This window comes from Eulemur rufifrons, chromosome 7 (assembly GCF_041146395.1).
Source record: "Eulemur rufifrons isolate Redbay chromosome 7, OSU_ERuf_1, whole genome shotgun sequence".
Taxonomy (NCBI): domain Eukaryota; kingdom Metazoa; phylum Chordata; class Mammalia; order Primates; family Lemuridae; genus Eulemur; species Eulemur rufifrons.
In genome coordinates this window covers 274,790,413-274,804,120 of record NC_090989.1, presented here as the reverse complement: position 1 = coordinate 274,804,120, position 13,708 = coordinate 274,790,413, and the positions used below count along the sequence as shown (strand labels likewise).

The window sequence follows — 13,708 nt, the reverse complement described above, 5'->3', positions numbered from 1 at the left end:
ACTTGATGAAAGTTAAGGCCCTACCTACCCTCCCAGAGAGACTGAGAGAGAGCTGTGCTATCTTTCTTGGTCATTAAATTTCAAAGACATGGTTCTAGGCCCATGAGGAAAACATTCCTGGGTTGTAAAATTGGGGAGATTCATGAAGATTTACATCTCAAAAGGGCAGAGAAAAATTTACAATTGCAAGTTTTCTGAAGTAAATGTTGAATTAAAATAAAAGGAGGTCAGGATCCCTTAGTCAGGAAGAAATCTGTCTGAAGTTTAGTCAAGCTGAGAGTAGTGTCATCACGACTCATGCATCCATCTGGTTTCCAACATCCAGAATTTTATTTGCTTTCCTCTCCTCTTTTGCTTGAGGGTTTTGTGTCTTTATTTTAAAAAAAAAAAAATCACTTTCCTTTTAGTAGATTTTAAGGACGGAGTGAAATTAGATGCATGAGTTTAATATAACACCATGAGCCAGAAGCATGAGAATTCTTTAAGGAAGACATGTCATATGCCATTAAACTGTTTGTAGAAGTGGATACTGGCAGTTTTTAAATTTCTTTAGAGGAAGGGATTAGGGGAAGGAACCTTTTTGCAAGGGGGCAGCAAAGAGATTTATTCACACAGAAAGTTCATTTTTACCATAGATTGTGTTTATATATCAATACAAATACCATTACTACCAATTAACATAGAGAAAGGAGTACAGCTTCCCAATATTTAAATGAAGCCACAACTGTACTAATCTGGTCTGTTGCAAGAGAAACAGAGGAGAAATGAGACAATTATAAGTAGTAACACTAACAAGGCTGTAGGGAACTCTGTCCCATGAGTCCCTGTGTCTGTAGATGATCCAAATGGAGCATGTTCAGCCTCCTCCTGCTAGTAGCCTGATGAGCCAGCAGCTCCCTGTTTCTGAGTCTATCAGTTCAGGTTTCAAAATATAAACTACTTCAAAATTCCTGGAGACCCGGGTCAGGTGGGATCAGAGTACCATGTGTCCCAGGTCATCTCCAATACTCAGTACAGAACCTGTTCTTTCTGGTCTTCTCTGTTCCAGCTGATGAATGTAGAATGCCTGCTCCAGCCTCCCCTTCAGATCTGGCCTTGACTTTGTTTTGCAGTTCTTTGTTAATCTCATGGGCTTCTTATCTGGAATTCTAGTCTCTCCCTCTCTCCCTTTATTCCCCCCTAAACTAGGGTTTTCACCTCAGTTTAGCTGTCTGACTTCTGCTTCTGGATGTTTGCCTTTTGTATTTATTATTCTTGATCCTGAACCCTGATTCCAGTTAATCCTATCACAAAGATTGTCAGAAAGACTAATTAAAAACATCTGCATCGGCTTCTGCTCAGTAACCAAGGGGATGGTAAGCAGAGAAACTAGAGACAAGCAGGTGTAGGCTGGCAGTTTCTACCTTTGGAGTACTCTCTCTGCCATGCTCAAGACTTACCTGCTCTTACTTGTTGTCTGGCACTAGAGGAAGAGGCAGTGGAGGTAAGTAAAGGGACCTCATCACCCTGGGATGACAGAGGGAGGGGTTGCCCCAAGTTTCTGGAAGCACCTCATTGATGCCTCAAGGATATACAGAGTTTCCTGAGGCTGTAGATAGGATGAAGGATGAGAAAGCCTATTAAGGAAAGGAAAAACCAAAGGATGGGGCAAAGGATACTAGCATACAGTGCTTCAGGAGAGAAAAAAAGGACAGAAGGTGAAAGCTAGGTATACAATGGAGAGCTTTAGACCTTTTTTTTTTTTTTTTTTGATGATTTGGCAGATTTTCTGATGTTAACTAGGTGATGCCATAGATTGACAGACCTCTGTTGGAATAGCCTGATCAAGGCATTATATGCAGATACACAGATTTAAAAAAAGAGATACTGCCTTTCCCTAAAATAACTAACTTGCTGAAGACAAAGTCTGCATGTCAGAAAAGCACAGCATTTTCAGCCCGTCTATATCACCCTGCTCTTGACGGGACACTCAACCAGCTGGGCACTGAGAGGGTCTCTTGCCCTCCAGGACCTGTTGATAGTAACGTGTCTCATCAGAAGAGTCAGACGACTCTTTGTTAGGCATCATATTCCCCACCGGGGGATAGAGTAGGGGAGAAAATAACTTGGCTCGTGGCTTTCTGATCTCTCAGAAAATGTTGTGTGACTCTGAGATGTGTTCGTCATGAGTGTGGGGTTCATGGGAGAGAAATGTGTGATAATATTCCTCTTGCTGAGGTTTGAAGTGTTAACTTCAAAACGTGAACAATGCTTCAGTGAATCTTCTATTTACTTGGAGGAAAGTTTTCCTTTAGCTATAGACTCTGAATAAAAATCAAGAAAAGGAACACATTTACATCTATAAGATATTGATAACAATGAATAATAAAAATGAAAAGATAGCTGACTTAACTAGTCTGAGAACCTGGATAGCCTGGTTTTTGTAACATATCTCCCTCTAAGACATAGTGTAAACTTTTTCAATCACTTCACACTTTTGAACCTGACCTAATTTATTTGTGAATCATCCGGAAGGGTTGGACTAAATGAATTATTCTTAATCCCATTGAGTATCAAAATGCCTGACAAGGGTTTAGTTTTACTTTTATTTTTCTTTTTATGTACAGGCACTCCGATTGTATCCCGGAGAATGTAAATTCGAATAGTTCTCAGGTGTGGAATAGGATTCTGTATTTTTAACATACACGTCACTTGCTTATAATAAACTGGTCCACAGATCAATGCTTGGGGACCGCTGGAACAGAGGAACATTTAGGTTCAATCCAGTTCTAAAACTTCATTGTTCTTCTACAAAAGATAATTATATGAGTTAGTAAGGGCAAGGGAGACTAAAGAGGTTAAACTAGGAATGCTGAGGGATTAAACATAAATGTGGTGGTAGAAAATTCCTTTCTATCTATACTGATTGATAGTGCAGTCTCTGGAGCCCATGCTGTGGGTTTGAATTCTGTCTCAAGTATTTACAACCTGTGGTCCTGTGCAATTCTGTCTCAAGTATTTACAACCTGTGCAAATTCCTGAAACATCCCTACCCTCAGTTTTCTTACACAAGGGTAAGAATAATAATCTCCGCATCCCAGTGTTGCTTAAGGATTAAAGAAAACCGTCTGTGTAAAGTGCTTAGTAGAGTGCCTGACATATAACAAGTGGTTAGCCTATAACAAGTGTTAGCTACAGGACCAGGATGATGCCCATGACAAAAGCTCAAAGGCAGGGAGAAAGGCAGGCCGTCATATTTTCTTTTTCAGAAGAAATAATGAGGAAATAAAAGGGCATGGGTCCTTCATATCCTCTTCACTGTAAAATGAGACATCATGAGGATTTTTAAAAGAAGAACTTTGTGTGGGCTTTTTAGCTACCTCCCAAAATAATGTGAGATTTAGCTCACCTCAGTCTAGCCGTGTATACATCGTCCTGCAGTGCTGAAACTGACATGGGGCTGTGGAACTAGTCTACAGCATAGTAAAACCAGGGATGAACATGCCCAGTCCTTACTGGAAGAGTCCTCTCTGCATAAATGATTGGATAGAGGGAGAGAGAGCAGTAAGGAAGGAAAATATGAGATTCCTGAGAAAGAGAGAAAGGAAGGCAATAGTAGGGTCAGATTGAAGACAGAGTCAGGATGGGGGATAATAATGAATTTAAAAGAAGTGTTCGAGTTGGAATATTTGGGAGATAGCACATGCAGTTTGGGTAGACATCTAGCATTCTAACTGTCCCCCCAGCCCCCAGATGCTGCAGAGCCATGGAAAACCAATCCAGCATCTCTGAATTTTTCCTTCGGGGAATATCCAAGTCGCCAGAGCAGCAGCAGTTCCTCTCTGGAATTTTCCTGTGTATGTACCTCGTAACCTTGACTGGGAATGTGCTCATCATCCTGGCCATTGCCTCTGACCCGCACCTCCACACCCCCATGTACTTTTTTTTGGCCAACCTGTCTTTTGTTGACATGGGTTTAACATCCTCTACCGTTACCAAGATGCTGGTGAATGTACAGACGCGACATCGCACCATCTCCTATGCTGGTTGCCTCTCACAAATGTATTTCTTTTTGATGTTTGGTGACCTGGACAGCTTCTTCCTGGCTGCCATGGCGTATGACCGCTACGTGGCCATTTGTCGCCCTCTCTCCTACTCCACAGTCATGAGCCCCCGCATCTGTGCTCTGCTGCTCGCCGTGTGCTGGGTCCTTACCAACACGGTTGCCCTGACTCACACCCTCCTCATGGCCCGGCTGTCCTTCTGTGTCGCTGGGGAAATCGCTCACTTTTTCTGTGACATCCTTCCTGTTCTGAAGCTGTCCTGTTCTGACACCCACATTAACGAGTTTATGGTTTTTGCCTTAGGAGGCACAGTGCTCATCGTCCCCTTTCTGTGCATTGTCGTCTCCTATGTCCACATCATTTCTGCTCTCCTGAGGGTCCGAGCCCCGGGTGGGAGGGGCAAGGCCTTTTCCACCTGCAGTTCCCATCTCTGTGTTGTGTGTATGTTCTATGGGACTCTCTTTAGTGCCTACCTGTGTCCCCCCTCTGTTGCCTCTGAAGAGAAGGACATTGCCGCAGCTGCAATGTACACCATAGTGACTCCCATGTTGAACCCCTTCATCTACAGCCTAAGGAACAAGGACATGCAGGGGGGCCTAAAGAGGCTCCTCAGTCGCAGGAGAATTTTTTCCTCTTAGATACGGAGATAGCAACATTTAATGAAAAGACATAGACATGGAGTCAGACAAACTGGCTTCAGTTTTAGGTCTACCACACTCTAGCCAGAAGATTGTAGCCCTGTTACTTAATCTCTTTGAGCCTCAATGTTCTCATCTATAAAATGGAGATGATAGGTTCTATCTAATAAGGTGACTTGGAGGATTAACTGAAATAAACTATGAAATGCATCCGGAAGAGTGGTGAATAATAGTAGGTGTTCAATAAATGATAGAAATTATTATTATTACTATGGTTTGTTTTCATTCATTTCTCTGAAGTCAAAAAATCTTTTCTGTGAGATTCATTTGTCTAGCATATATTTAGAACATCTATTGTGTGCTGGGAGCTAATATAAGCGCTAGGGCAGAGCTCCCAACCTTTTTGGCACCAGGGACCAGTTTCATGGAGGACAATTTTTCTACGAAACCAGAGGGGGTTGGGGGTGGTTTCAAGATGATTTGGCAGTAATTAGGATTGGGTATCGGATAGAGGTGGGGGGAGGGGGAGGGAATGGATGTATACCTACCTAAAAAAAAAAAAAAAAAAAAAAAACTCCTCAAAAAAAAAAAAAAAAAAAAGGCAACAAATTCTGGCTAAGCCACTTACTGTGCAGGTACTTTGTGTAAGTTTCTCATTTCCAAAGCACAGTTTTCTCATTTATCCAGTGGGAGAAAAAAAAAAATTTGGGTGCACCTGTCTTTCTCATAGAACTAAGTGAAAGTTAAGACAAAAGAAATAAAGGATGAAAGTTACATTCCAGGAGATGCTGAATAGGTAAAGAGTTCCCCTGCAGAAGACTGAAATTCAGTGTTTGGATTTCCATGCTGCTTGTCAGACCCATAGTTTGCCAGGATTTCACCGGGAAGGGCGCGAGAGCTCCTCGGGCTGCTTCTGCCCCCTGCTGTTCAGAATGTCTAATGCCAGCGTCTTTCTTGTGACTCAGGTGAGAATACTGCAACTCTTTTTCCTTATTTGCCTGAAGGTTTGCCTCCAGATCTAAAAGGGCCACCAGCAGTGTAAATTAGTTGCAGAGATGGAAAAAAATGATTGGAAAAGGCACATGAGGTTTCATCTATCTTTAAGAATCTTAGAAATATTAAAATATATTTTAAAAAAATACAAGCCATATAATTTTGATTCCTTACGTCTGGTATGACCAAGTGTCCACTGGCTGCCAAAACCTCCTCCCCACTGCAGTTTGCTTCTCAGAGCCAACCTATCCTAGAATGTTTTCTGACTCATGTGCTTTTTCAGAGAACAATATTGATCATCTTCCATGGAATCCAACTGTACTAGACTTCAGCAGTTGGTGAGTACAAATGTGAATCATTTAGATGCCACATCTTAGTACTCGAGGATTCCACTTGTTTGATGACCTGGAACAGGAATTCTGTTCTTCTCTCTAGAATTTCTTTCCAGATATTCCCTCTGGAAGTCCTTAAATGGGGTGAGAAGGGTGTTACATAAACAGAGCTGGCTGCAACCCTGGAGTCCTTCTTCCCACATCTCCTTAGTCTATAACTCTCCTTCCGTTCTATTGACATCTATTGCTCTGCAAACTATGGGCCACTGACAGTATCTTCTGAGCCACTGGCCTCTGGCTTTCTTCTGTCATTTGCACTGGCAATAGAACACCTTCCACTTATCAGGATCATGTCTGTCAGGAGAGGATTCCTTGGCAGGGTTCTAAGACCCTGATGACATAGTAGACATGAGGGGGTTGAGGTGTAAAATTATTATATATGGCCTCACACTATATCTACAACCTACGTCCACTCTGATATCCTAAACCTGCTGCTCAGACTGACTCAATCAATCCAACTTATTTACTCATGGTGGTTTCTCGAGGTGGCCTTCTGGTTTCTTTCTCCACTCTGATCCTTAGGGACCCTCAATCCATTTATAGTGCAGTACTTGTCTCAATCCTATTTGGGTATGGTTTAAGCTCTTTCCCACATGCCCTAAGCAAACTGAAAGATGTGACTGGGTGCCCATTTTGGTTTACCAATATAATTCTGTGGCAGTTAGGAGTTAGGTCCACACAAAGTTTCACCAAGGGACATTGTTGCCTACTACTGTTTAACAGCCTAACATTCTTAGATTCCACTCAGCCAAAATAGTTACCAACGTATTCAAAGTTCCAAACATATTCCTCCCTTCATATACAGTCATGTGTTTCTTAACTATGAGTCTGCGAAATGTGCTGGTAGTCAATTTTGTCGTTTTGTGAACATCACAGAGTGCACGTACACAAACCTAGTTGGTATAGCCTGCTACACACCCGGGCTATATGGTATAGCCTATTGCTCCTCAGCTACAAACCTGTACAGCGTGTTACTGTACTGAATTCTGTAGGCAATTGCAACACAATGGTATTTATGATATAGGAATTTTTCAGCTCTTTTGTAATCTTATGGGACCACCAATCGTATATGCAGTCTGTTGTTAACTGAAACGTCATTGTGAGGTGCATGACTGTATCTTATTATACCTATTACACCCACACCCAATCCTTAAGCTCAGACTTCTATTCCTTTAAGGTCATCCATTTCAAATAGGGTTAATCTGATGTGAGCATTAAAATAATTTACACTGGAGTACAAATTATTTATAAATCTTACACTTCGGTAGCATAATGTGAGCAAGACATGCTTTGAATTGGGGTCAGAGGCAGGGTGATAGAAAGCTTCCTGGTGCCCCTTGCCTATTTAGGGTATTTGCTTTCCTCTTGCTTAGAACCCATTTTTAAAAAGCAGGTGGTCTGCAACATGTTCTCTCACTTCCTTAAGATTGTTAAACCTAATCAAAATTATTAAAAGCTCCTAGCCTTCTATTCTCTTCTTAAATATAAGTTCACAGAACCATAAATCAAGAACAATCCTTAATTCTACCATACCTGTCTAGTCTACCTTCAAGGGTATTATCTCCTCTCTCCTCATGCCATTGTTTTCATTCGGGCACACATCACCTGTCCCTGGAAGTACAATAACCTTATAATTAAGCCCCCTGACTCCAGGATCTCCAATCCATTGTGAAACTATCTCGTGCATTGGTTACCTGAGTAATTGTCCTAAAACACAAATATAACCTTCCTCAGGTTTCCACTCCATGACCCGCCAATGGGACCTGTCACTTGCAAGGAAATGTCTAAACATTTTAATAGGGCATCCTAGCCCAGTCACAGTATTGTCCTTGTCTGCCTGTCTAGACTCGTCGCTTATGCATCTTGACCCATACACACCTAGACTATAGCAACACCACTTGTTTTCTATTTCCCTGTACACACCTATTTCAATGCTCTACTTCACTCTGTCCCCTATGCCTAGACTGTCACTTGTCCCTTTATGTATCAATCCTGAGCATCCTTCAACAGCTGAAGAATTAATTCCCCTGTAAAGCTTTTGCTGATATCCAGGCAGCATTAACTCTATACTCCCTTGTGCTACTATTATATAATTATGTCATTGTCTCTAAGCCTCAATTTCCTCAACTGTAGATTGCGTATGCTTTATGGGACTATTTTGAAGGCTAAAAGAGATAACACAGGCAAAGCATTTCATATAGTGGCAAATACAGGGTAGTCATGCATAATAAGCACAATTATTCATAATATTGTTATATTATGGATATTTTTGTACTCTTACACATTTTTAAGTTTACCTGTCTCTACACTAATAGAATATGAACTTCTTTAGCATGGAGGCCGTGTCTTTATCCAGCTCTGTATGACCAGGGATAGGCACACTGCCTGGCATGGAACAGGTAATTTGCTAAATGGCTACTAAGTGACAGAATCTATAAGATGAGGAAAGTCTTACTATTTTTCTGATATTAATTCTAACTTTTTATCCTTAATGATAAATAAATTTCATGTATATATGAGTTCTGTCCTGGTTTTATTTATAGCTTCTCCCATCAACAAACAAACTTGATCTTGGACTTTCCAGTCTCCAGAATTGTGACAAATAGAAGTCTGCTATTTAAAGCCATCCAGTTATAGCAGTCCAAACTGACTTAGACACTCACAAAACTAAATATTAATAGTACAGCAAACCTCATATTTAATAGTGATATTTTAAAAGCATTTCCATTGAAATCAGGAAGGAGAAAAATATGCCTGTGCTATTTCTATTCAACATTGCGTTGTGAAATGTAGTCAGTAAATTGTACAAGAAAATTAAAAAAGAGCATCAGAAAATTAGAATTTTCCCCAAAAGTGAAACTATTATCAGCAGTTAAATATTTGTTACTAGTAATCATGTGTATCAGGATCTTTTAGATCATTCTCTAATCTCTTCCTCATTGGAGGAGCTCTCAGGACACCATGAAAACCCACAACACATAATAGTAAGCGTTTTTATCAAGAGAGGCCAAAGAGAGGGTGGTTGATATGCCTGTTCCCTTTTTGGAGCTTCCTCATTCGGGCTCCTGGCATCTTGAACTGCAGCTCCTGCTAAGCAGCCCCATCAAAGTCCCAGATGTGTTCAGATCCCCGTGGTCATTGGTATTAAGTACCTTACAAAATCTATTTATTTCCTTCCCCAGCAGCCGCTGTCTACCCATTAAAATATTCTAAAGCTTAAGTTACCAAATCCTGCAAGGCAAGGAGAAAAGAGTTTATGGTTTCACTGTGTCTTAATAAAAAACTTCCCTTTAAGCCAAAAAAATCAATGTGAAACACCTTTTACAAATGCCTATACATAGTAAATAAATTCCAGATGTTAGAAATTTCATTATAGCAGTTCTTAATTGGAAGAAAAACTCATAAGAGCTTTATATAGGTTAATGATAGGCTTAAAATCCTTTGCCTCTTTAAGCTGGTGGTTTGAGCATATTCCTATCCCATATGGACATACTATCCTCCCTTTTAAACTTACCAAAAAGCAGCCAACACAACAGAATTCTGAATGGGCCAGTAAAGAAGACGTCAAGAATGCCTGGCCCAGGTTCCCAGTCTGTTCCTGCTTACTCTAGCATTTAGGGGCTCCTGGGGGATATGACCTTAAGGATAGAGCCCTATGTCTGGGGGAAATGTCTTGTATTGAAAAAAAGCATCAGAATTAAAAATAGAATCAAATCCTGGCACCCACACTTCCTATGTGTGAATTCTGGGCAAGTGACCCAGTTTGTCTGAGCCTCAGTTTTCTCATCTCTAAACTGGACATAAGAGTAAGCTAAGTTATGAGAATCTTGTGCATATTAATAAGATAATATTTGTGAAGAGCAACTGCAAATCATCAGCATCAATTAATATTAGTTTCTCACCCTCCATTGCATGAGACTCCTTTATTTCTCCCTCCTCACTGCCCACTCATCTCAATGGGCAGATATTAGCCGAGTTCAGGTGCCACAGATACACTTCATCCTGAGATTGTGACCAAATGCAGGCAAAGCCACAGACAGCAATGATGAAGATAGGCATATGGGCAGAGTCCAACTACATCCTAGAGCATGACAGCTCAGATATCCCATTATTCTGGATTTTTCCCTCTTGCTCCATTCTCTTCCAGTTTCTCTTATGATAGATCAATAAGATGACTCTTTCCTGAAGTTATAAAGGTATCTAGTCGATGAGATTTAGAATTTTAATAAAATCCTCAGGATCCAATTCAGCCATGCCTCTTTTTACCTGCATAAGCTCTAAGACCATACACAGAGTCTTACTCTACCACAGCCAGCCTTCTGATCAATAATACCTCAACCAGTGCTTGCTGATAACTGATATTTCCTTGACAGTGAGGTTATATGATGTAGAAGGCAAAGCATTGGCTTTGGAATCAGACAGAAAGGATTCAATTCACCTCTCCACCATTTGTCAGCTATAAGTCTTTGGGCAAGGTATTGCACCTCCTAGAGCCTCAGCTTTTCCTCTCTAAAATTGGCATCACAATCCATGAATTATAGTAAAAATTAAATGAGGTAATGTATGTAAAACACCCCACCCACAGAATGTATCCTATACAAGATGACATTGCTTCCATTAAATATAAAATGCAAAGATCTCCATGGAAGAAATGCAGTGCCTTATCTTCATTGCAACCCAAGCAAAAGTAAATGTGGTCATAGATCTTTCCTGGGATCAAGGTTTGATGCCTTTGATGAAAGTATGGGACTACACTAGGGATTATAGGCAGGAAATCATCGAGTAGATTCTACTAAGGAGCTACAATATTGATGCTAATTAGAGAAAGAAAGAAACCAAAGCTCTCTAGCTAGAAGTGTCCTTTAAACAGACTTTCAGGTAACAATGCTGTCTAAAGAAGAGGGAGGGAATGATCAGGGACTTTGGAGAGAAACCTTAGAGAGGACTGATCAATACTGCATGCACTAAATAAGCACACATTCTGCTACCTAGAACATGAGTCATGAGACGGGAGCCCCAGCCTAGATTTGAGGATGTGCCCACTAATTTTTATAGCCTGATGGCTCTGTTCCTCATCTCCCCAAGGCTTGAGGTTAAAGGCATGAAAGTCATTGGCCAGTGGTGATTTGTGGTATCCCTGTCTTCAGGAGCTGGGAATAAGAAATGACTTCAGCAAAAGCACAAAATGCTGAGCACCTGTACACACACACACACACACACACGCACACCTGCTACTGATAAAGGATACCAAGTCCTGCTCTGAACTTTATGCTTAAGTTCTTCAGCTCCTGGGAGTACGGATTGGTTTCTCAGCTTCTTTTCTAGGAGACTCAGAAACCATAGTAAGCCTACAAATTCCATGGTTTGAAACTTCTCACTGAAATCAGAGAGAAAAGTCATGAGTCTGGAACTTACTCTTTTCAATTCATCAGCTTCAGAAATGGAGATGTGAAGACTCAACTCTACCTACCAGGAAGAGGATTCACGTAGACAGGGCACCAAGCTCTTGGTTTGAGACCTGCATTAATTGCTCAGTTTTTCTCTTACTGTCTCCAGGACAGATGCCCTATGGCAGTGCTCCCTAAACTTTGATGTTCATCAGAATCACCTGAGGATCTCATTAAAGATGCAGATCCCAGCTGCCCCTGCAGAGATGCTAATTCATGAGATCCGGAGCCAGGTGATTCTGAGGCAAGTGGTACTAAGAGTAAACCTTGAGGGAACAGTGTCCTTAGGAAGAGTGTCAGGGTACATGCCCTGTGAGTGTAAGTCCAAAAGGAGTTGGGAAAAGACTTTCCCTGCCAGCTTCAGGTTTCCCCTACTTAAGTGTTAATTTAAGATATAGATAGGGATTTTTCTCCCAAATGGAAATTCTTTTTTGGTTTGCTGGTTATAAAATTAATTCTTCTTCATGAAGGAAATCCAAATAACATAAACATGAAAACAAAGGAGACAAAGTGCTTCACCCTTTCATTATTTTTTATCCTTCTAAGATGGCTTTTATTCATAAACATATATGTTTACATAAATGAGATTTATTTTATAGTACTTTATGGCTTTCTTTTTCTATAATAATTTATTGTGACCATATTTGCATTTCTACTTATATGCATATCATCACATACATATGTACTTAAAATTTTTAATTTTTAGTCAATCTCTTATTAAATTCACACAAAGATTCACTGTGAAAATTTATTAAAGACTATGCAGTGCCCCAAAATCATCTCTTTTGTCAGTTGTCTGATCAAGGCTACTTTAATCTCTCTAAAAGCATAAATTTTAATGGCTCCACTATCTTTGTGCCCTAGTGCCTGTGGCTCCCTCTTTTGGAGAGAGAAGAATTCAACTGCTGTGAGAATGCATGAACAGTGGAAGTCCAGATAGAACTCTGTGGAAAGGGAGGCAACAACGCTAGATTGTTTTCATGCACTCATAGCCTAGGTCAAAGGTTATGGAATGAAACAAGATGAATAACAGAGAAAAGTTACTATGGCAATATTCCACATGCCAAACTCCTTCAAAAGGCATGAAGATTTCTGTCCTCACACCTCAAACAGATTCTAGTTTAAGCCATCACCACAGTCTTCAATGTCATCCGAGTTACTTGTTGCATACTGATTAGTCTTACCTTTATGTATGAAATTGGGTAAACATATTGCATTTTGCATAGGGCAGATCAGGCAGAAAAAGAGAGGAAGTAAAGACTGCAGTAAAAATAACAATAACGTAGATTGGATTCAAGACAAATGCAATCTCACTGGCTATGTAAAAAACATGGCAAGTTAAATGAGGCCTTTTAGAAATGAATGAAATCATTTAACATAAAATTGTTCAATGTCCTGCCAAGAACTTAAGTATCCTTTTGTGGGGCTTTTCTGAAATCGTCTAGCACTTTATACCTGATGTACAATTTAATGTGCATCACATGTGAAATAATTGTTTCAGTTAGTTCAAAAATATAAAAGTATGTTTTTTTAGAGTTGTTATAGATAGAACATGTGAACATGCCTCAATAATCTTCAAGGAAAATTAGAACATTCTGAGTGACATTAGCAAAGTTACAAGTCACACTGAAATTCCACAAGGCTTAAAGGAAACAAGGAGCCACAGATGGATATGGAATATAATTTTTTTCAAAGCCTTGGCTTCATTTTCATTAAGCATATAGTCAGGTGTGAATGGTACAAAGCATGATATGTAGTAACTGATATGTCCATATTATATATAAAGGAGAAAAGAAAATCTGATAGCTCAGTAAAGAACTCATATATTAGAGATTGAACAAAGGAATTTACTACACTCATAATTAATCTGAAAATATCAAGGTGAACTACTGACTTCTCTATTACTAAAATAAGCTGTCTCTTGTTTCACTCTATCTGCTACCAGAATTCATGTAAGGTGTTATAAATGGGCATCCCACAACTTCCAAGATTTAATTCCCAGTTCTGCAGCATCAGTGTCACGTGGCAACTTATTAAAAATGCAAATTATTGGGCCCCACCCCAGAACTACTGAATCAAAATTTGCGGTGGTAGATCTCAGGAATCTGAGTTTTAACTACCACTCCAGGAATTCTTATGCACACTAAAGTTTGAGCAGCTTTGCTTTTCATTCTTCATTTGGGAAGGCAGGATGT

General features: G+C 40.1%; 1 protein-coding gene across 1 annotated transcript; it reads left to right on the top strand.

The window, feature by feature from the left end:
* Positions 1-3,745: 3,745 nt before the first annotated feature.
* OR1N1 (olfactory receptor family 1 subfamily N member 1) lies at positions 3,746-4,681 on the top strand. Its single transcript, XM_069474631.1, has one exon. The coding sequence runs from the start codon at positions 3,746-3,748 to the stop codon at positions 4,679-4,681; it is 936 nt and encodes a 311-aa protein (XP_069330732.1).
* Positions 4,682-13,708: the final 9,027 nt, after the last annotated feature.